General features: G+C 38.4%; 1 protein-coding gene across 1 annotated transcript; it reads left to right on the forward strand.

Annotated features, from left to right (window-relative positions):
• The first annotated feature begins 1,393 nt into the window (after positions 1 to 1,393).
• Positions 1,394 to 23,341, forward strand: LOC110105331. Its single transcript, XM_020834783.2, has 18 exons — positions 1,394 to 2,692; positions 2,816 to 2,938; positions 3,155 to 3,297; positions 3,655 to 3,865; positions 4,352 to 4,589; positions 4,674 to 4,824; positions 4,907 to 5,210; positions 7,170 to 7,493; positions 7,623 to 7,888; positions 8,699 to 8,857; positions 11,256 to 11,361; positions 11,761 to 13,074; positions 13,201 to 13,323; positions 13,544 to 13,686; positions 13,749 to 13,959; positions 22,077 to 22,314; positions 22,399 to 22,549; positions 22,632 to 23,341. The coding sequence occupies exons 1-18, from the start codon at positions 1,429 to 1,431 to the stop codon at positions 22,938 to 22,940; spliced, it is 5,778 nt and encodes a 1,925-aa protein (XP_020690442.2). The 5' UTR covers positions 1,394 to 1,428; the 3' UTR covers positions 22,941 to 23,341.
• Positions 23,342 to 23,896: the final 555 nt, after the last annotated feature.

Below are 23,896 nucleotides of genomic sequence, written 5' to 3' on the forward strand. Positions count from 1 at the left end.
TCTTCGGCTACCTTTCGCTGATTTAAGTATGATTTTTAGGCTGTAATTAAATACTACAAACTTATTAGCCATTTTAATTAATTATTTTTTTCCGCAAAATTTTCTATTTGTACTCCACGTGGCTCAACACTGCGTATATATAGATTTGGTGCTAATGCATACTAATAGGATCATCATATCGAATGTTAATTAATCCAGCAAGTGGACAATTTTTTACCACTTGAATTTATAAGGATTGATATCACAATCCATGAAAAGAACTTTTCCCCCCTGCTTTAATTCGGCGTTTACTAGTCTTCCACCTTAATGATAATCTGATGCGGTGCATTTATACACTGAGTGTGACAACCCTTAGCTGCCACATTTTGCCAATTCAAAGCCACAATTTATCTCAGCATTATGCCCTTCAATTATTTTGCAGCATTTAATATACTAGCTACTTTCATTAAAATATTTAGTGGCAGTTTGGTTGCTAAAAAAAAGAACGGAGTGTAAAAAAAATGTCATGTAAAAAGAATGTTTTAGGGCATCTCCAACCGAAAACTTCATTTTTCACGGCAAAGTAACGCAAAACTCCAAAATGGCGCGGTGATGCTCCAATCGAACGTCATTTTAGGTGTTTTTGAGAAGGTAACGATCGCCCTCCCTTTCGCGAATTTTTCCGGTTGAGAGCAAAAAATGGCGTGAGTGAACAGTGCGACGCCAATATTGGCGTCGCACTGTTCATCCTCGATCAAATGGCGTAAAAAATGCCGATCGGTTGGAGCAAAACAAGAACGGCAAATAAGTGTTTGTCGTTCGGTTGGAGATGCCCTTAGAATTGTTTAGATGATTGTAAAAATAATTTGTGATATTATTATTTTTATTTAATTTGAAGTTAAGTTAATGCAATGTAAAATGCAAAGAAGTTATCATCTGGGTGGCTGACAGTGGCAGGGGTAGCCTGCAATATTGGTACGACTAGCGAGCAGCGGTGGAGATTGTCATAGATGGTGGCAATGGCAGTGGGTTTGCGATATATTTGAAAATAGCTTTAAATGAACTAAAATTTAATTAGATGATGTATTTCAAATACACTAAAATTTAATTTTAATTTTTTCTTACTTCAAATCCAACATATATATTTTTAAAATCTTTATATTTCGAGTATTTCCTTGCCAGCAATCAAAGCCTCTATAGTAAATAGTACATGTAGCATGCTGGAGAACGGAAGAAAAAAAAAGATAAAAAACTTGGTTCTGATTTATTGCTTTTGGTTGCTCTGAGCTTCGTTTGGGACGACTTTCGTCCCAAAGAAGCCTAGGCTACAGGACTACCACGTCACAATGATACCGAAAATGGCTAATAAATTATAAAAAAAACTTATTCCTCTCCTATTAATTATATAACAACTCATTCCTTATCAGCCTACAGTTAAAATTCGGAGGCATGGGAAGGATCCTCCTCCTCATCCTCCTCTCCTCCACCCTCATCCTCCACTCTGCCCCCACCGACACCATCACTCCGTCCCAAACTCTCGCCTCAGGACAAACCATCATCTCCGCTGGAGGCACTTTCGAACTAGGATTCTTCAACGCCACCACACCTTCTAGCTCTTTCTTAGGCATATGGTATCACAAAATCCCCATTCGCAAAATAGTCTGGGTTGCTAACCGCAAATCTCCGATCACCGCCCAAAATGCCACCTTTTTTCTAACCACTGACGGCAATATTCTCATCACAGCCGGCGACGTCAACAACGGCGGCATCAGAACTGTTTGGTCTACGAACACCTCCGGCGTAAAAATTCCATCTTTGAAACTCCTCGACTCAGGCAACCTCGTGCTGACTGACAGTGGATCAAATGCCATTATTTGGGAGAGCTTTGACTACCCTTCCGACACTTTACTCCCCAATATGAAACTCGGATTAGACTTAAAACGTCACCTTGAAATGCAGCTAATGTCCTGGAAATCTCCTGACGACCCCTCCCCGGGCTTGTACACCTTTGGCCTTGGCCAAACTGGTTCACCGGAGCTCATACTCAAGAACGGTACAAAAATCGAGTATCGAACAGGGCCATGGACTGGAGTTTCATGGAGTGGCATTCCCCAAATGAACACGGATGTCCACTTCAACTACATCTTTGTGGTTCAACCCGACAAAATTTTCTACACCAATACGGTTACGGATAATAAATCTAAAATGATTTTAACAACCCTCGATCCCAGCGGTGGTTTGCAACTTTTGATGTGGCTCGGCGGCCAGTGGAGGCAGTACTGCAAGCTGCAGGAGGACAATTGCGATCGCTACGGCACGTGCGGGGCATTCGGGATATGCAACGTGTATTACCCTGAAGGGTTTTGCAAGTGTTTACAGGGGTTTGAACCGAGCAAGATGGCGGATTGGACGTTGAGGGATTATTCAGGCGGGTGTAAGAGGAGAACGGAGTTGAATTGCTCAGGAGGAGGGGATGGCTTTGTTAAGATGAGTGTGGTGAAGCCGCCGTACACAGAGAATGTGACGGTGGTCGCTGGTCTGGGAGTGGAGGAGTGTGGTGCTTTGTGTTTGGGGAAATGTTCGTGTGTGGCTTATGCTGTTCTTGGTGGAAATTGTTTGTGGTGGGTTGGTCAGTTAATAGACATCAAGCAGTTTGCTCAAGGAACTCAAGGAGGTGTGGATCTCTATCTTCGGCTAGCTGCCGCTGATTTGGGTATGCTCTTTAGGCCTTATTTAAATAATACGGACGTATTAGCCATTGTTAATTAATTACACTTTCAAAAAAATATCCTATTTGCTACGCCGCCATTGACCTAAGAATTTCTTATACATGTAGATTCAACAAAAAGTGCCTCAAGCAAAAAGAAGTATATAGTTGCAGTAGTCATCCCATTGGGGCTAGCTTTTATCATATTCTCTTGCTGTGGGATATACACAATAAGAAAAAAAAGAAAGCAGAGTAAGTTATCTATAAAGATGTACCTTCAAAATTTGTTTTTTTATTTGTGATGATAGAAATTGTTTAAATAGCTCCAAATTCTAAAGAATTATATGTGGTTTAATTTTATTTTGGAACTTAAAATAATTTTTAGTTATCACAGAACTTTTACTCAACTATTAGAGAAAAGCATGGCGCATGTTATTTACTTTTGACTGTTTAAAACTTGCTGGCCAGGTGTAGCATATGGTTATGCCACGGAGAGCATAAGAAAAGAGATGGAGCTTCCCGTATTTGATATGTCTGTAATTGAGCTTGCTACAAATAACTTTTCTGAGGGAAATAAGCTTGGACAGGGTGGATTTGGCCCTGTTTATAAGGTAACTTTGCCACTCATCATTTAACCATTAATCTTATAACAACATTTTGAATCAACATTAAATTTCGCTGTGCTAAAGAAACTTTGTCAATTTTACTTCTCTCCCTCATCTCTACTCCATCTCCATTCCATTTTCACGTTTGATATGAAATGCTTGTATCATTTAGCTAGCAGCTTGTGAGCCCCCATCTGATTTTTTAGCTCTGCAAATTATATGAATATTTAACTATGAGCTTAAACTGATTATATTGTTCATACAATATCTAATATTCTCTTTTATCCTCCATCTAGATGCAAAAATTGGAAGATGTAAATATGCAATGTTTGAGGCTGCTTGAATTAATGTTGAAATTTGCAGGGTCATTTGGAAGATGGGCAAGAGATTGCTGTCAAGAGATTATTCAAATATTCTGTTCAAGGGTTGGACGAGTTCATGAATGAAGTTATGTTAATTGCGAAACTTCAACACAGGAATCTTGTTCGTCTTCTTGGCTGCTGCATCCAGGGAGAGGAAAGGTTATTGATTTATGAGTACATGCCCAACAAAAGTTTGGATTCTTTCATTTTCGGTTAGTGCCAAACACTACTTAAAGTGTCATATTTAGTTTCTTTGATGAATTATAATCTCATCTATGTTTAGAATAAAGCAAGGTTTTTTTTTCCTTTTGTTCCTTTTTTGGGCTTACATAAATAACGCTAGTCTTATTCAATCACTAGATGGTTCTACTATAGTCTTATTTATTCATAGCTTTATTTGCAACTTGCTGGATTTTATATATTATTCAAACTCTTAAAAAAGGCATTCTATAATCAGGAGAGTTGTCCACCTTCTGTTGGTCTTTTTGTAAGGTTCTAATTTCTACGAAAAGAAATTTTTAGAAAATCAATCATGGTATTATGTAGTATCATGGCCATTAATATTATCTGTATATGTTGTACAAATTGTGTGTTTTTTCTGATATTTGAGAATTATGTTGCTGTCTAACAGTTTTTATTTTTTTATCAACTATTTCTTTCCCCGCTTAATGTTAAGCTAAAATAAAATATTTAAGCAGATAAAGCAATCAGTTCTCAGTTGGGTTGGCAAAAACGATTTGATATAATTCTTGGAATCGCGAGAGGACTACTCTATCTTCATCAAGATTCTAGATTAAAAATTATTCATAGAGATCTCAAGGTTAGCAATATTCTTCTCGACAAGGAGTTGAATCCCAAAATTTCAGATTTTGGCTTGGCAAGAATTGTGGGAGGAGACCAAATGCAAGAAAGCACACAAAAAGTGGTTGGCACATTGTAAGTTTTCTATCACTCTCTATTTCATTAGCTATAGTATGAACCTTCAGCATATCATACCACTCACACATATTTATATGGCAGTGGATACATGTCGCCTGAGTATGCAATGCATGGTATATTTTCAGTAAAATCTGATGTCTATAGCTTTGGAGTCATTATACTTGAAATCCTTACTGGTAAGAAGAATAGAGTGGTTGATCTAAATGAAAGCCATGTGAGCCTAGCAGGGCATGTAAGTATTATTAGAGAAGGGAAATGAAATTACATGTTGGGTTTTGTTTTACACCAGTTCAAATTTAAGAATGCTTGTGCAGGCCTGGACATTATGGTCGGAAAATAAATCTCTGGAGTTGGTCGATGAAGAGCTGAAGAATAGCTATCATGAGCAAGAAGTTCTGCGATGTATGCAGGTTGGTCTCCTTTGTGTGCAAGAAGGGAGCGAAGATAGGCCTACAATGGCTTCAGTGGTTTTGATGTTGGGCAGTGAAACCATGACATTGCCTCAACCTAAGAGACCTGGCTTCTATCTCAATGATGATTCTGAAGTACCAGATTTGTCAATGTCGGATCATGTCGATTGTTCAAGAAATGAAATCACTCTTACAATGATCCATGGTAGATAGAGAAGTTGAACCCAAACCTATTGATAGCCAGGGTGGTATTAATGATAGTGAAAATGTGGCTGACATCCAACAAATTAATCAAGATGCTGCGGGTTTGTTGGGATTGACAAAATTTTCTTGATGTATGGACTATTTTTACATAGTCATTGTATATTTCAAGATTAAGAATGACAGGAAGTTGTGTGCTACTTCATCATCAAAAGTAATCTTCTTCCTCACTCAGCAGTGCAGCTACTAGATATGTTTGTTATTAGTTCTGCATGAATGTCTTATAGGCAGCATAAGCGCTACAGGTTCTCTATATTGCCTTTGGTCTTTGATATGTTTAGCTATTTTAATAAAGTTGAGTTTGATTTGGTTTGCAGTCAACTCCCTATTGTAGATCAAAAAATATTTCTCATGCAGATCGAAAAATACTTTTCTTTTTATTTGGTTTGGCTTGGAGTAAACTCCCTGTTGTACATCAAATACTATAGCTAATAAAGCTCTAATGAAGTTATTGGCTTGGGATATATTGATAGCCAGATAGTCGATTAATAATTTTCCTTGGGAATCAGCCCTTCCTCGAATAGTCGTCAGGATTGACTCCATAAATAGGAGTGGCTAGGGCCAACCATTAGGCTTTACTCGCCTATCAAGATGTTTATTTTTTTGTCATAGTCGCTTTCTTAAGATGAGATCTCTAGTAGGCTAGCAGGTATGAGGCTAAGTAGATATTTGCTTGATACTTTTTGAATTAGCTTGAGCCAGGTCGACTTAATTTGAACGAAATTTTTTGGATATTTGTTTTTTAAAAAAATGTTTGATTTTTTTTTCTTTTTTTCGCGCCAAAAGCTAATTTTTAGTCTAATTTTATCAATTATCTTAATTTTGTTTTCATATAAATATTTAAAATTCTAATTCGAAATGAGTGGAAAATAAATATCATTTTTAAATATATATTTTTTATTGGTATATGCAGCTAAATTTAATAGTCTATCATGGTCTTCCAAGTTTGTTAAACCCAGTGCTAGCCACTCAAGTCTTGGGAGTCAAGTTTATCCAATTAATTGGATTAAGTCAATCTATTTGAGCTAAGGAAACTTAGTAAATCTATTCATGCATCTTAATTGGCTAGCTTGACCAGCTAAGCTTCCCTAGGATCAATCCTAATTTGTTGTGTTCAAACCAACGGATAGATCACCGACAAGCATATTAGCGAAGTGCTTAAATAGAGAAAACAGTGACCATGAAGACGAGAATGTAAAGAATTTCACTCATATATTTACTGGAGCAGAAACTAATTTATATGAATAGATGTGAGTAGAATGGAGAAAAGACTAAATAGTTACATAAAGTGAAGATGTGCTGCTGAGCAAAGAAGGTGGCTGCAGAGTCAGAAGAAGGCCAGGTGTGAATTGTTAGTTGGAGAGTGGAGCTAAAGTAGCCAAAATATTTTTGTCATCGTCCCTCAAGTTGATGGGCAGAATGACCATTAACTTGCTATGAAGAATATGTAGTATGGTTGAGGGGAGTGACTTTGTAAAGATATTTGCAACTTGATCTAATGTAAATATGTGATGAACAACAAGATGCTTAACTTGAATGCAATCACGAACGAAGTGATGATCAATCTCGATGCGCTTGGTGCGTGCATGGAAGATCGGATTGGAGGCTATGGACAGCTGAAACATTATCACAGAAGATGGGAGTTGTATTGAGGGGAATGTGAAAATCCTAGCAGAGGCAGCAAATCCAAATCAAATTAGCTACAACTACGGCAAGAGAGTGGTACTCAGCTTCCATTGACGATCTCTCAATTGTGAACTCACTATAAGGCTTAAGCAGTGAGGTAGGAGGATAACGTTGCAAACCATAAGCGAGGGGCATGTTTTGAACCATAAATAGCTTTGCGTGGAAGTCAAACATGATGTGGCATTGAGAGTCTTGAAATCCTTGAGGTTGGGTCATGTAGATAGTTTTGTCAAGTTTGCCATGAAGAAAGGCGTTGATGACATCGAGTTAAAGTATTGGCCAATTGTTATGGAGAGCAACTGTGAGAAAGAGCCGAATTGTATGGAATTTAACTACGGGGCTGAAGGTTTCATGGCAGTCGACACCATATTTCTGCTTGCAGCCTTGTGCAATAAGAAGGGCAATGGAGCCATCGACGAGGCGTTTTATTTTGTAAATCCATTTGGAACTGATGATTTGTTGGTTGGATGGAGGAGGCACAAGGGACCTGGTGCCTTGGCTCGAAGGGCATGGAATTCGGCAAGCATGGCTTTACGCCATTCTGGTAGTTTGTTGGCAGTGGTAAAGTAGGTAGGAGTGGATTGAATAGTGTGATGAAGATCAAGAATGATGTGTGGTTTAAGAGATCCTGTGTGAAGTCTAGTAACCATGGGGTGATGAGGTTGTATGATAGGTGGAGGAGGAGGGATTGGAGAGAAATTGTTGGAGGATGTTGGAGACAGGCTAGGAGAAATGGAGAATGTAGAAGAGGCGAATGAATTATTGGAGGATTTAGTGGGATTGTTAGAGTTTTGTTGTAGAGAAGAATGGGTAGTAGAGGGTGTTATGGGGATAGGGAGATTGGTAATGGGAGGGAAAAGTGGTGCAACAGCTGAGATTGGAGGGGTGACTTCTTCAGTGGTGGGAGTGGAGATGGAAGAAAAGGTTGATTCATCGAAGGTAACGAAACAAGAGACATGTATTTCGCTAGAGATGGGGTTATATCATTTGTAACCTTTTTGTTGAAGAGTGTAGCCGAGGAAAATACAAGGAGTAGATCTCAATGCTAATTTGTGAAGAGCATAAGGTCAAAGCCAAGGGAAACATCGGCAGCCAAACGTGCGAAGCTAGTTGTATAAATGTGGAATTGTAGAGAAGCTCGTAGGGAGATTTAGAGGAGGTGGTTGATGAGGAAAGTTGGGGTATGTGAGGATTCGATCCAGAACTGTGGTGGGAGATGGGCAAAGATGAACAGTGTTCGAGCCGTATCTAAGATGTGGCGATGTTTTCATTCAGTAGTTCAATTTTTCTGGGAAGTGTGAGGGCAAGTATACTGATGAGTTATGCCATTGTAAGTTAGGAAGGAGTGTAAGACATTGTTAAGGAATTTGCCTCCGCTGTTAGTTCTAATGGTTTGAATGGGTAAATTTAAGTATTTTTCAAAAAGATTCTTAAACTGAATAATGGTTTGAGGGAAATCAGATTTTTATTTGAGAGCATAGAGCCAAGAGTTGTGTGTGTAATCATCTACTAATAGTCAGTAATAATAAAAACCATCATAATATAAAACAGGGGAACACACCCAAACATTGGCATGGATTAAAATTAATTAATTTAATTTAATAATAAAATAATGAATTAGTTAAAATGTCGTCGGAAAATATTTATTTTCAATAAATTAATTTAACAATACATTATTAAATTATTTAACTAAATAAAAAAATCTAAATTTTATTATTAATAATTTTAGAATTTTTTAATTTCCGTCAGAAATCCGTCGGAAATGTCGTCGGAAACTCTGCCGGAAAAAATCCGACGACAAATCCGTCGGAAATTCTGTCGAAAAAAAATAGTCGGAAAAATTTGACCTTAATCCGTCGGAAATGCGCCGGAAAAACCGCCGGAAACAATTCCGCCGGAACTCCGCCGGTAATAGACAGTTTTCCTGTAGTGAAAAATTCACCTAATTAATGATCTCATTTGTTAATGTCTTTCATCCTTGTGCCAATCGGTTTTACATACAAGTTCTTTGATTTCTAATATTCATAATATAGCTTACATATTATATGAAGATATTAAATGTTGTTGTAACACTGTTGAAAAAAAATATATGGATTTCGATTTTATTTGTAAATCACACGATCTTATTTCATACAGGTCATCTATCAATAAAAAAACAAGCAGCCTCCCAACGTCTCCCTCATTTAGGAGAAATATAAAGAGTCATAGCATGCCCGCCATGCAAAAAAAAGACGTGCACTATTGGTGTTAGGTGACACCGCAACTGTGGCCTTCAATCCTACCACAACAAGAAAGGTGTGTATAATTCTTCAATGGGGTACCTGTGTGAAAACGCATATTGCGCTGGAGATATTCGAACGAATTTATCGACATAAGCAAAATATAATTCCTCTACACCTTTCTTAACATAAGCAAAATCTAATACATCTAATTTCCTAATTAGGTCATCGAGAGCTAGGAGGCTGACGTTTTGTCTGAGCATTCTCATATCTTTATCCTAGAATAGGCACGATGCATTCCTCCACTTCTTAACATAAACCAAATCTAATACTTTTCTATGACATAATAGGTGCAATGCATTCCTCCACTTCAACTATCGAACTTGAATTCTACTGATAACATTTCTATCTATTTCACAATTACTTTCAACAATTGATCCAAGATATCAAAATGTGTACTCTTATTATTAACTTGATCTCCCAATGTCTACCAAGAACATAGAAAACCTAATGTTTGAACTCCCTCTCTAGTTTTATCAAGTAGAAGAATATCATCATAATGATTTGCAAATGTCTACCGAGAACATCCATAAACAAAGAAAAATTAATATGCGACTTACAACAACAGATTGATGGAGGCATCGACAGAGAATGTCGGTGGAAAAGGCACGTCGGTGATGGAGGCACGTTGATGATGGAGCTATACAGGCTGACTGGGTGAGTTATTGTTCTCAGTTGGTTCATGTCAAAGTCAAGCAACAAGTGCTCATCATTCTTCAAAGTTTTGAGAAGCGCTAAGCACTTTTCATAGAACGAAGAATTTGAACTCATCTATCAATAATTAAAGTTTCTCCTCTACATCCCATCTATTACGAAGGTCATAGCCAGGGGATGACTTAACTCTTATGCCTCGGGGTCATCAAGAAGATAGTAAGCTTGGTCCACATTCATGAAGAAGGGAAGACGCAACAGATAGTTCGGTTATAAATTTATTGAAATCAGAGTTTGGATGATCTTGAATTTAATTTTGAAAGTTTATAATTTAAATATAAGTTTTGATGACATCAATAATTTTTTTTAATGAAGTTAATGAATAGTGAATTTCAAGAGTAAAATTTGAGTGTCAAAATTCAAGTAAAACTTTGATAATAACTTGAGTAAATAGTTTACTCATAAAAAAGAATTAATGCCAAACATTGAGTATAATGCATGAATAAGAAAAATATCGATCATTGATAAAGATGAATATCCAATACTAAATATCATCTTTGAAAAGATACCTATACCACATACTAAATAGGTAAATTTTTTCAGGAGGGTGGAATAGGAGAATGGTGTTGGCTTACTAAGGAGGGGATGGCTTTGTAAAGGTCAATAGGGTGAAGCCGTTGTACACGGAGAATGCGACAGTGGCCACCGGCCTGGGAGTGGAGGATTATGGTGCCTTTTAATTTTTTTTGGGGAAATGCTCGTGCGTGGTTTATGTTGTTCTCGGTGGAAATTGTTTGTGGTGAGTTGGTTAGCTAACCAAGGAGTTTGCTTCATGGACTCAAGGAGATGTGAATCTCTATCTCCGACTACCTTTCGCTAATGTGAGTATGCTCTTTAGGTTGTAATTAAATACTACAAATGTAATAGCCGTTTTATTTAATTATTTCTTCCGCAAAAATTTCTATTTAAACGCCACGTGGCTCAACACCACGTATATATAGATTTGGTGCTAATGCATACTAATAGGATCATCAGATCGAATGCTAATAGACAATTCTTGACCACTTCAACTTAAAAGGACTGATGCAACAATCCATGAAAAGAACTTTTCCCCACTGCTTTAATAGGGTGTTTACTAGTCTTCCATCTTAATGGTAATCTAATGTGGTGCATTATACACTGATTGTGACAACCCTCAGCTTCGACATTGTGCCAATTCAGAGTCACAATTTATCTCAGCATTATGCCCTTCAATTATTTTGCAGTATTTAATATACTAGCTACTTTCATTAAATATTTAGAGGCAGTTTGGTTCTAAAAAAAGAATGAAGTATAAAAAAAATGTCATGTAAAAATAATGTTTTAGAATTGTTTAGATGATTGTAAAAATACAAAGAGGTTATGATCGGGGTGGCCGGCGGTGGTTGGGGTGGCGGCTAGCGAGCAGCAGCAGCAGCGTGGCCATAGATGGTGGCAATGGTGGTGAGTTTACGATATATTTGAAAATAGCTTTAACTGAAAGAATTCAAAATACACCCAAAAAATTAGATGTGGTATTCCAAATGCACTAAAATTTAATTTTAATTTTTTTCACTTAAAATAAAATATTAATATTTTTAAAATCTTTATATTGCGAGTATTTCCTTGCAAGCAATCAAACAGCCTCTATAGTAAATAGTATCTGTAGCAGGCTGGAGAACGGAAGAGAAAAAAAGATAAAGAAACTTGGTTCTGGTTTATTGCTTCGTTTGGGACGACTTTCGTCCCGAAAGAAGCCTAAGCTACAGAACTATCACGTCACAATGATACCGAGAATGGCTAATAAACTATAATTTAAAAAAAAAAAAAACTTATTCCTCTCCTATTAATTATATAACTAAGTATTCAACACCTTCCATGAATCATTCCTAACCAGCTTACAATTAAAATTCGGAGGCATGGCAAGGATCCTCCTCATCCTCCTCCTCTCCTCCACCCTCATCCTCCACTCCGCCCCCACCGACACCATCACTCCGTCCCAACCTCTCGCCGCAGGACAAACCATCATCTCCGCCGGAGGCACTTTCGAACTAGGATTCTTCAACGCCACCACAACTTCCAGCTCTTTCTTAGGCATATGGTATCACAAAATTCCCATTCGCAAAATCGTATGGGTCGCTAACCGTAAATCTCCGATCACCGCCCAAAAAGCCACCCTTTTTCTAACCACCGACGGCAATATTCTCATCACCGCCGGCGACGTCAACAGCGGGGGCATCAAAACCGTTTGGTCGACGAACACCTCCGGCGTAAAAATTCCATCTTTGAAACTCCTCGACTCAGGCAACCTTGTGCTGACCGACGGTCGCTCAAATGCCATTATTTGGGAGAGCTTTGACTACCCTTCCGACACTTTACTCCCCAATATGGAACTCGGTTTAGACTTAAGACGTCACCTTGACAAGCACCTCAAGTCTTGGAAATCCCCCGACGACCCATCGCCGGGCTTGTACACCTTCGGCCTTCACCACACCGGTTCATCGGAGCTCGTACTCTGGAACGGTTTAAACATCAAGTTTCGAACCGGGCCATGGACCGGAGTTTCATGGAGCGGCAGCCCCCACGTCTCGGATGACCACTTCATTTGCTCCTTTGTGGTTCAACCCGACAAAGTTGTCTACACATACGAAAAGGTTAATACATCTGCAATGTCTATATCAAGCGTCGATCCTAGCGGCAAGTTGCAACGGTTGGTGTGGCTCGGCGGCCAGTGGAAGCTGTACTTCACGCTGCTGCAGGACGATTGCGACCGGTACGGCACTTGCGGGGAGTTCGGGATATGCAACGTGGGTTACCCTGAAGGGATTTGCAGGTGTTTACACGGGTTTGAACCGAGCACGATGGTGGATTGGACGTTGAAGGATTATTCGGGCGGGTGTAAGAGGAGAACGGCGTTGGCTTGCTCTGGAGGAAGGGATGGCTTTGTTAAGGTGAGTGGTGTGAAGCCGCCGGACACGGAGAACGTGACGGTGGTCGCTGGCCTAGGAGTGGAGGAGTGTGGTGCTTTGTGTTTGGGGAAATGTTCGTGTGTGGCTTATGTTTTGCTTGGTGGGAATTGTTTGTGGTGGGTTGGTCACCTAATGGACATCAAGCAGTTTGCTCAAGGAACTCAAGGAGGTGTGGATCTCTATCTCCGGCTAGCTGCGGCTGATTTGGGTATGCTCTTTAGGCCTTATTTAAATAATACGGACGTACGAATTAGCCTTGTTAATTAATTACTCTTTCATAAAAATATCCTATTTGCTACGCCTCCATTGACCTAAGAATTTCTTATACATGAAGATTCAGCAAAAAGTGCCTCAAGCAAGAAGAAGTATATAGTTGCAGTAGTCATCCCATTGGGGCTAGCTTTTATCATATTCTCCTGCTTTGGGATATATACATTAAGGAAGAAAATAAAGCAGGGTAAGTTATCTATCAAGATGTACCTTCAAAATTTGTTTTTTTTTTTTATTTGTAATGATAGAAACTGTTTAAATAGCTCCAAATTCTAAAGAATTATATGTGGTTTAGTCTGATTTTGGAACTTAAATAATTTTTAGTGATCACAGAACTTTTACTCAACTACTAGAGAAAAGCATGACGCATATTATTTACTTTTGACTGTTTAAAACTTGTTGGCTAGGTGTAGCACATGGTTATGCCACGGAGAGCATAAGAAAAGAGATGGAACTTCCCGTATTTGATATGTCTGTAATTGAGATGGCTACAAATAACTTTTCTGAGGGAAATAAGCTTGGACAGGGAGGATTTGGCCCTGTTTATAAGGTAACTTTACCACTCATCATTTAACATTTTTAATCTACTAACAAAATGTTGGAAATTAGCAGGGTCATTTAGAAGATGGACAAGAGATTGCTGTCAAGAGATTATTCAAATATTCAGTTCAAGGGTTGGACGAGTTCATGAATGAGGTTATGCTAATTGCAAAACTTCAACACAGGAATCTAGTTCGTCTTCTTGGCTGCTGCATCCAGGGAGAGGAAAGGTTATTGATTTATGAGTACATGCCCAACAAAAGTTTGGATTCTTCCATATTCGGTTAGTGCCAAACACTACTTAAAATGTCATATTTATTTTCTTTGATGAATTACAATCTCATCTATGTATTAGCGCCGAACAATTTAAATCATCTATGTATTAGCGCCGAACAATTTAACTAAATGGGCATGTTGATAGTAGTGAAATGATGTAGGTGAGTTATGGTCCTTATAGGATTTAAGTAATTTATGTTCCGAATTTGTTGTTTGGATCGAAGCTTTTATTACCATTAGAATATGCCGCTTTATGATTTATTTGATTGGGCTACGAGGACATATGATGTACGACTAAATGCTTTAAATGAATGAAATAAGAATTTGCACGATTTCTTGAATTAAGCTCGTAAGATTACCACTATTAGCAATCAAAACGACAATAGAAAACAAAAGAGGGGTGCCTACGTTTAGGCTAAGTCACTTGCCAAACATTTGAAAAATCAAAATAAGCTAGAAATTCAACAACATGCTACATAAATAGTTTTCAACAAAATCCCTAATCTAATAGTTAGATTAGGAGTATAGAAAGTGCACTCAATCCTACGCTTACTAAGTTTCGGGCAAGGCGAAACAAAATCCTACGTTTACTAAGCTTAGGCAAAGGTGAAGCACGGCTCCTTGTGAATCGTAATCACCTGCAAGATTAGGGGATTAGAAAGGTAATTGAAAAGGGGAAAAAGTTCACCTTAGTCCAATTCCGAAACAAGTAGTCGAGTTGTTGAAGAAGTTCATCGTAGTCTCCTAGAGAGAAAGAAGTTTCTCTGGCGTTGAAGTGTTGAACATGCTAGTTGGTACTTCCCTTGAAGGCTCCTATTGAAAGAGAGGAGCTTAGCTCAAAACCCCCAAGGAAGAAAGGGGAATAAGTGGCTGGCCATGGGGGAAAGATATTAGGGAATTTGGGTTCAGATTTTGTGAAGGGATTTTCAAATCATTCATTAGTTATTCCCCTTGATTGAAAAGAATTAACAAAGGGGAAGAGAGAGAGGGACGGCGGGCAAGAGAGAGGGAGGAATTTAATTTAATTCCAAATGGGGGAGATCCTCTTTTAGAAAGATTTTGAATAGATTGGGGGCATGGAGATTTCGGCCAAGAGGGAATAAAGAAGACTTGAATTATTTCCAAAATGGTAGCTTGAGTTTTGGAAATAATTTCAAAAGGAATTTATTGGGGCCGGCGGCATAGGGGAATAGAGGGAGGACTTAAGGGGGCTTTTAATGCCTTCTTGATTTAAGGAATCAAATTTGGGAAGAAAGATTTCATCCAAGCTTAATTCAAAATTCAAACATGAAGGGATTTAAAACTTTCCTAAAATAGGATGTATATTTTAGGAAATAATTTAAAATTCAAATAAATTTGAATTTTGAAATTATTTGAGTTTCCTAAAATATGAAGAGTTAATTTAGGAAATAGGTGATAGCAATTAGTGAGGGAAGGGAAGGCAAAGGGGAGTGGACGGCGGGTGGAATGGGGTTCGGGTGAAGATGGATGTAAGGTGGCCGGCGGCTTAAGGAGATGGGAATAATGCCTAGGTCGTCGGCTAGTTGGCGTGGGGTTAGGTGGCCGGTGGTGATGAGGGGTTTAGAACGTGGAGATGAGATGATTAAAGGAAAGGGAAAAAGAAAGAGTAATAAACCACAAATCCGGCCGTCTCCAAGGTTGGTGGGTGATCCAAATTCTCCCTCCTAGAGATCTCGCTCTCTCTACAAGCACCCTCAAGATCTCCCAAAACTCAAGCACTCCCAAAACTCAAGCAATAGCATAAATTTTTTTATCATTCAATCAGGGGCGGAACCGGCTTCAATTTTGAGGGGGGGCAAAATACAACACAAAAATAATTAAATATTAAAAAAATAATATTATATATCTATATATTAAAAAAGTTCTTTAAAAAAAATTAAGAAAGAAAAATAATGAAAAAAATGTGTAATTAAACTGTCATGAAAAACATAAAGAGAATATTAAAATTAAATGTGAAGAAATATATAGATATTTTAGGGCAAATAGGACAAAAGAGTTTTTTAGGGGGGAAAAAAAATTTTTTTACACTCCTATACATTTTTTATTTTTTTTTACTCTTACAACTTTTTTTGAGGGGGGGCAATTGCCCCCCCTAAGCAAGAGGTTGTTCCGCCAGTGCATTCAATCATTAACTTTCAAAGAGAAACATAGGGGCTATAAATAGGCTCGTACATAAAACTCAAAATAAGAAAGACGACAATACCCTTAGGGCTTACCTACAACTTCCCTTAAGCAAGGGGTAAAACGGGAAAAAATAAATACAACATAAATAACAAATAATATAATAAAGCAAATACATGAAATAACTCAAAATACATCGACGCGATCGTAGCCATAGATCGACTGCCACGCCTCTAATATATGATTCGTGCTCTGATTTTCTCATCAACATATAGCACTAAGTACTTGTTTTCATTGTTTTTTATTAAAAAAATCTAATTACTTACCGAGTTATTGGACATAAGTAAGTTTTTCAATTGTTTATTTACTAGCCCAAGTATCTAGTTGAAAGATATGTGCATAAGGTTGTAAGACCTTTGTCCAGTAGCAAGTGGCTAAAAGTTGGCTAGTCTTTGCTTGAGTATTTTTTGATTGATGCAAAACAAAAGAACTGAAACATTTACTTCAATGTGTTGGATGGTTCATTGTGACCGAGCAATTTATAAAGCAGGTCAAAGAGGTTGAAATAATAATGCATTTCTTCTATGCATTGATAAATAAATGTCAATAAATGTTCAAAAGAGTGGTATTTGTCAATAGATGTAGATATATTTTCAATCTCAAAGTGGTTAAATAATTTATGAACATTTAGACATACCCGATTCTTTAAGTGTGGCATAATACTAAGTTAAGTGTGGCAGAGATGAGGATGCTTAGATGGATGAGTGGCTTTACCCTTAGAGATAGGATACGAAATGAGCATATACGTGAAAAGGTTGGAGTAGCTCCAGTAGAAGATAAGATTAGAGAGAGTCGCCTTAGATGGTTTGGTCACATAAAAAGTCGGCCTTCCGACGACCCAGTTAGGAGAGTAGAGGTATTAGATTTGACTTGTGTTAAGAAAGGTAGGGGTAGACCTAAAAAGACTTGGTTAGAAAATATTAGGAATGACCTTTCTTTATTAGATTTAAACGAGAATTTGGCTTTTAATAGGACACAATGGAGAAAAAGGATTCATGTAGCCGACCCCACGTAGTGGGATAAAGGCTTGATGTTGTTGTTGTTGTTGTAGACATACCCGATTCTTTAGAGAAGGCCAACGAGTAAGAAGATATACCTTCTTTTCATTTCTAGATACTGTTATGATCGTTGCTGGAGAAAGAAGCTATTCTTGGGCTTTCATGCAAGAGAGGAGAGAGGGGGAGGAGAGGCAGAGAGGGATAACATGAATGATAAAATTCCCTTACTAACTGAGCTTACAAGGGGCATTTCTTTACATCAACCTACACATCCTATTTATAGACTTACATTGATAAGATGTCAATGTGGATCAACCTAACCTAAAACGGACCAATTTACAACAAATACCAATAAAAGAGATACTTCATTTTCAACCTACCTCAGGCTTCTTGGTCTTAATTCAAGAAGTTTAGAATAAAGCAAGGATTTTTTTTTCATTTGTTCCATTTTTTTGGGCTTACATAAATAATGAAAAGTAACCATCATTCTCCACTACCACTGAGCACCAACTAACTTCTTATTCCTGCAGTTGATTCAGCTAAGTCGAACCTCTGATACAACAGCCACTCTTCTTTCTGTTTTATGTAATTATCAAGGATAGTTTAGACTTTTTCTCCTGCTGTGAAAATGCCTTGCTTTGCTACAGTAATGATATACTTGAAACTTTAGCCAAAACCAGTTGTTCTTCTCTTCGTTTTTGTCTTTCTTATGGATAAAGTTCCGAGAGGATCACGGCCCTTAGTTTCTCATGGTATCAGAACTAGCTTGCCTAACGGCTCTCCATCTTGTTCGGAATGGGAGACTCAACGGCTGCCTCGACATCTTCTACACCTCCGGCAATCACCCACGAAAACCATACCAACGCCGAAGTTCTTATCCCTCCCACCCTCAAGTTTCTACTCTCTAACATTAAGAATGTTAGCAACATTCAATTACTTCCGGATAACTACCCGACATGGCGTTCAGTTATCCAAAAATTGTTTGCCGCCAACAGTTTTTCTGGCTATCTCGATGTCACTCAACCCGCACCTCCCAAGCATTTGTTGACCGCCACCGACCAACTTACCTTAAACCCCCAATTTTCTTCATGGACTCTAGTCGACCAAAACTTATTCGTTGCTCTTTTCTCTACCATTTCAGCCTCCATCTTACCGTATGTGTTAAACCTAGATACCACTGCATCTATTTGGAAAACTCTCGACCAGAGATTCTACTCTACCAATCGGTCTCAACTGAAAAATGAGCTGCATTCCTTATCTATGCAGAACAAAACTATGACCAAATATCTGGCATCAGTTAAAGTTCTTGTGGACAATATCAATGCTTCTGGCGGGTCCATCGGCAATGAGGGTGTTCTGCATTACATACTAAATGGCTTACTGCCTACTTATCGGTCGTTTAAAACATTTATTATATCCTCTCTTCATCCGATCAGCTTGGATAATCTCTATTCCCTGCTTCGGAGCGAAGAAGTTCACCAAACAACTGATGTTGTAAAAGAGCTCTCATTCGCCTCATCATCTAATCCCCCTGACCCCGCACTAGCCATATACTCCAATCGTGGGCGAGGTCGAGGCCGATTCAACACCTCACGAGGTCGTGGTCGCAGTTCAAATTTCAACCGCAGCTCTAAGCCACCTCGTTTCGATGGACAATGTCAAATCTGTGGTAAATCTGGCCACTCAGCTGTTACATGTTGGCACAGAGGAAACTTTCAATACAACTCTCCATCTCTAGCTAATGACGTAGCTCTTATTGCCAATAACAACACCATTGATTCTGCTCCTTGGTATCTTGACAGCAGCGCTACAGCTCATCTTTCTTCGGATCCGCTACCCCTTCAGCAGCCTTATACTTGGTAAAGATCATGTGTTGGTTGGCAACGACACATCTCTACCCATACGTCATCTTGATAATGGTTTACTTCCCACACCCACTCGTAAGCTCTTCCTTAATCCTTTACTTCTTGTTCCAAATTTAACTCATCTCCTCCTTTCCATTTCGAAGCTCATACATGATAATCATTGTTCTATTATTTTTGAAAAATTGGGCTTTCATGTCAAGGATCCGATGACCAACAAAACGTTTCTCAATGGACCTTGCCATAATGGCCTCTACCCACTCTCAATCGCTCCCACTTCTACTACAACCATCGCCCACTCTGCTACAGTCTGCTCCTCGTCCTCTGCTTCTATTTGGCATCACCATCTGGTCATCCCCACTATAAAGTTTTTCAAACTTTATCAAAACAACAACCTACTTTATGTATTTCTTTCTCTAGTTCTACTTGTAATTCCTGTGAACTTGCTAAAAGTCAAAAACTCCCCTTTTCCCCCTCCAACCATGTATCTACTTCTTTTTTGGAACTACTCCATATGGATGTTTGGGGGCCTTCACCGGTTCTCTCTTATGATGCCAATCGGTACTATTTATTAATAGTTGATGATTTCACAAGGTTTTCTTGGATTTTTCCTTTAATTCAAATCAGATGTTCCACAAACCTTAATTCAATTCATTCGTCTTATTGAAAAACAACTCAATCGTTCCGTCGCAAAGTTCGATCAAATGGCGGAGGCGAATTCGTTAACACCACTTTAAAAAATTTCTTTTCATTCTCTTGTATTACACATCAGCTAACATGTCCTCATACCCCTCAACAAAATGGCGTCGCTGAACGCAAACACCGTCATCTCATTGAAACAACTCGAACCTTGCTAATCGACGCTAAAATTACTTCCACTCTCTGGATAGAAGCCTTGCGCACCTCCCTCTACCTAATAAATAGACTCCCTTCCTCTCACAATATTGTTAAATCTCCTTTTGAACTTCTTTATAACTTAAAACCAAATTATAGCCATTTGCGCATATTTGGCTGCCACTGCTACCCATGGCTTCGCCCATACGCCCCACATAAACTCGCAGCACGCTTTATGCCGTGTCTTTTTCTTGTCTATGCTTTTCAACATAAGGGCTACAAGTGCTACAATCATGATACCGACAAGATACATATTTCTCGCCATGTTATTTTTGGCGAGAACACCTTTCCCTCCATACCTTCACTTCAATCTGAAGCAACAAACTTTCCAACCATTCCCTCAATACCACACTTTCCACCCATCCCCATATCTCCCATAACCTCCACAGAGCAACCAACCTCACATCAACCTTCCACCTCTTCACAATCTCCCAATGCCTCCCATCAGATATCAACTTCACATACATCCCATGCCTCGTCACCACCCCTTACCCCCTCAAATAACACCACTAGCTCCACATCCTCCTCCACATTACCTCACCATCCAATGATCACAAGATTTCAAACCGGCTCCCTAAAGCCCCGCCAAATTTTAAATCTTACCCAAACTGCCGAAATTACTCCCACCTGTTATACCACAGCCAGCAAATCCCCACATTGGCGAAATACTATGTCTGCCGAGTTCAATGCCCTTAATGCTCAAGGCACTTGGTCTCTTGTCACACCTCCTTCAAATCAACAAGTGCTAGGCTACAAATGGATCTATAAAATAAAACGGCACGCCGACGGTTCCATCACTATACATAAAGCACGTTAGTCACTCAAGGATATCAACAAGAATATGGAATCGACTTTCATGAAACCTTCAGTCCTGTCATCAAATTCCCCAACATTCGTATTTTTCTAACTTTTGGCTTGCATTACAATTGGCAAGTTTTCCAACTCGACGTGGTCAATGCCTTTCTCCATGGCAAGCTCGACGCAACCATTTATATGGCTCAACCGCAAGGCTTCCAAGACTCTCAATTTCCAAACCACGTCTGTCTCTTAAATAAGTCAATCTACGTTCTAAAGCAGTCTCCTCGCCTCTGGTTGGCTACTGTATTTTCCTTGGAAAAGCTCTAATTGCATGGACACTAAAGAAACAAACGACCGTTGCTAGATCTTCCACGGAGGCGGAATACAGGTCTCTTGACGCAGCTGCTGCCGACCTCATTTTGATTCGTTGCCTATGTGCTGACTTTCACATTCCCTTGGAGCAAACTCCCATTTTATGCGACAATATTTCTGCACTTTTTATAACCAAAAATCCAATTTTTCATGCCCACACTAAGCACATTGAGATCGATCATCACTTTCTTCGGGACAACATTTAAGCAAAGCACATTGTTGTACAACACATTGCTACTTAAGACCAAATAGCGGACATGCTTAGAAAGCCTCTACATCTCTCCAAGTTCCAAATACTTCGCACCAAGTTAATGGTTGTTCCGCCCATTAACTTAAGGGACAGTGAAAAGTAACCATCATTCTCCACTACCACTGAGCACCAACTAACTTCGGATTCCTGCGGCTGATTCAGCCAAGTCGCACCTCTGAGACAGTAGCCACTCTTCTTTCGGTTTTATGTAATTATCAAGGATAGTTTAGACTTTTTCTCATGTTATGTTCACAGGTGTACTTAATGTCTTGCTTTGCTATAGTAATGATATACTTGAAACTTTAGCCAAAACCAGTTGTTCTTCTCTTCGTTTTTGTCTTTCTTCTGGATGAAGTTCCGAGAGGATCACGGCCGTTAGTTTCTCAAATAACACTAGCCTTCTTCAATCACTAAATGGCTTTACTATAGTCTTATTTATTCATAGCTCTATTTAAAATGGGTTGAATTTTATATATTCAAACTCATGAAAAAAGTATTCTATAACTAGGAGAGTCGTCCACCTTCTATTGGTCTTTTTGTAAGGTTCTAATTTCTATGAGAAGAAATTTTCTGAAAATCAGTCATAGTATTATGTAGTATCATGGCCATTAATATTATCTATTTATGTTGTACATATTATGTACTTCTAATATTTGAGAATTATATTGCCGTCAAATAATTTTTTATGATTTTTATCAACTATTTTTTTCCCCTTGTAATGTTAAAATAAAATAACATATTAAAGCAGATAAAACAGTCAGCTCTCAGTTGGATTGGCAAAAACGATTTGATATAATTCTTGGAATCGCACGAGGACTTCTCTATCTTCATCAAGATTCTAGATTAAAAATTATTCACAGAGATCTCAAGGTTAGCAATATTCTTCTCGACAAGGAGTTGAATCCCAAAATTTCTGATTTTGGCTTGGCAAGGATTGTTGGAGGAGAACAAATGCAAGAAAGCACACAAAAAGTGGTTGGCACATTGTAAGTTTTCTATCACTCTCTATTTCAATAGCTATGGTATGAACCTTCCCAATATCTTATAACTCACATATATTTATATGACAGTGGATATATGTCGCCTGAGTATGCAATGCATGGTGTATTTTCAGTAAAATCTGATGTCTATAGCTTTGGAGTTATTGTACTTGAAATCCTTACTGGTAAGAAGAATAGTGTATTTGATCCAAATGAGAGCCATGTGAGCCTCGTAGGGCATGTAAGTATTATTAGAGAAGAGAAATAAATTTACACGTTGGCTTTTATTTTAAACCAATTCAAATTTAAGAATGCTTGTGCAGGCCTGGACACTATGGTCAGAAAATAAATCCCTGAAGTTGGTCGATGATGCGCTGAATTATGGCTATCATGAGCAAGAAATTCTGCGATGTATGCAGGTCGGTCTCCTTTGTGTGCAAGAAGGGAGTGAAGACAGGCCTACTATGGCTTCAGTGGTTTTGATGTTGAGCAGTGAAACCATGACATTGCCTCAACCTAAGAGGCCTGGTTTCTATCTCAAAGATGATTATGAAGTACCAGATTTCTCAATGTCGGATCCTGTCGATTGTTCCAGATATGATATCACTCTTACAATGATCCATGGTAGATAGAGAAGTTGAACCAAAACCTATTAATAGCCAGGGTGGTATAAATGATTGTGATAATGTGGCTGGCGCCCAACTAATTAATCAAGATGTTGCCGATGTATGGACTATTTTTGCATAGCCATTGTATATTTCAAGATTATTATAGGTAGGAAGTTGTGTGCTACTTCTCAAAAGTGATATTCTTCATCACTCAACAGTGCAGCTACTTGATGTGTTTGTTATTAGTTATGCTTTTATGGCTTATAGGCAACATAAGCGCTGCAGTTGCTTTATATTGCTCTTTAGTCTCTGATTTGTTTAGGTATTTCAATAAAGCTGAGCTTGATTTGGTTTGCAGTCAACTCCCAATTGTAAATCGAATAATATTTCTAATGCAGATCGAAAAATACTTTTCTTGTTGTTTAGTTTGGTTTGGTTTGGCTTGCTGTGAACTCCCTATTGTATATCAAATGTTGTAGCCAATAAAGTTCTAATAAAGTTGATGGTTTGAGATATATTGATAGTTTGATAGCCCGACAGTCAATCAATAGCTTGCCTTGGGAATTAGCCCTTCCTCGAATAGTCGTCAGGATCGGCTGCATAAATAGGAGTGGCTAGGGCCAACCATCAGGCTTTTCTCGCCTATCAAGATGAGTTTTTTTTTTATGATAGTCGTTTGCTTAAGACGAATTCTCTACTAGGCCAATAGGTACAAGACTAAGATTTCGTTTGGGACGGCTTTCTTCCTACTTCTTAAAGCGACTTTTTAGTATAAATATTAAAAATTTTGTACTAAAAAGCAGCTTTAAGAAGCAAGAAGAAAGCCGTCCCAAACAAAGCTTAAGTCGATCTTTGCTTGATATGGCTTGAATTAGCTTGAACCAGGTCGACTTAATTTGAACGAAATTTTTTGGATATTCATTTTTTAAAAAAATGTTTAAATATATATATATATAATTTATTTATTTATTGCAGAAGCT

Source organism: Dendrobium catenatum, unplaced genomic scaffold (assembly GCF_001605985.2).
Source record: "Dendrobium catenatum unplaced genomic scaffold, ASM160598v2 fragScaff_scaffold_1242, whole genome shotgun sequence".
In the NCBI taxonomy this organism is placed as follows: domain Eukaryota; kingdom Viridiplantae; phylum Streptophyta; class Magnoliopsida; order Asparagales; family Orchidaceae; genus Dendrobium; species Dendrobium catenatum.

What these genes read in the sequence shown, in the direction of transcription:
- LOC110105331 (XM_020834783.2), top strand. Translation starts at nt 1,429, where the DNA reads ATGGGAAGGATCCTCCTCCTCATCCTCCTCTCCTCCACCCTCATCCTC. An exon ending in ATTCCGCCGGAACTCCGCCG is followed by an intron (nt 8,858 to 11,255) that starts GTAATAGACAGT and finishes AGAATTGTTTAG; the next exon opens with ATGATTGTAAAAATACAAAG. An exon ending in TTTGGATTCTTCCATATTCG is followed by an intron (nt 13,960 to 22,076) that starts GTTAGTGCCAAA and finishes ATATTAAAGCAG; the next exon opens with ATAAAACAGTCAGCTCTCAG.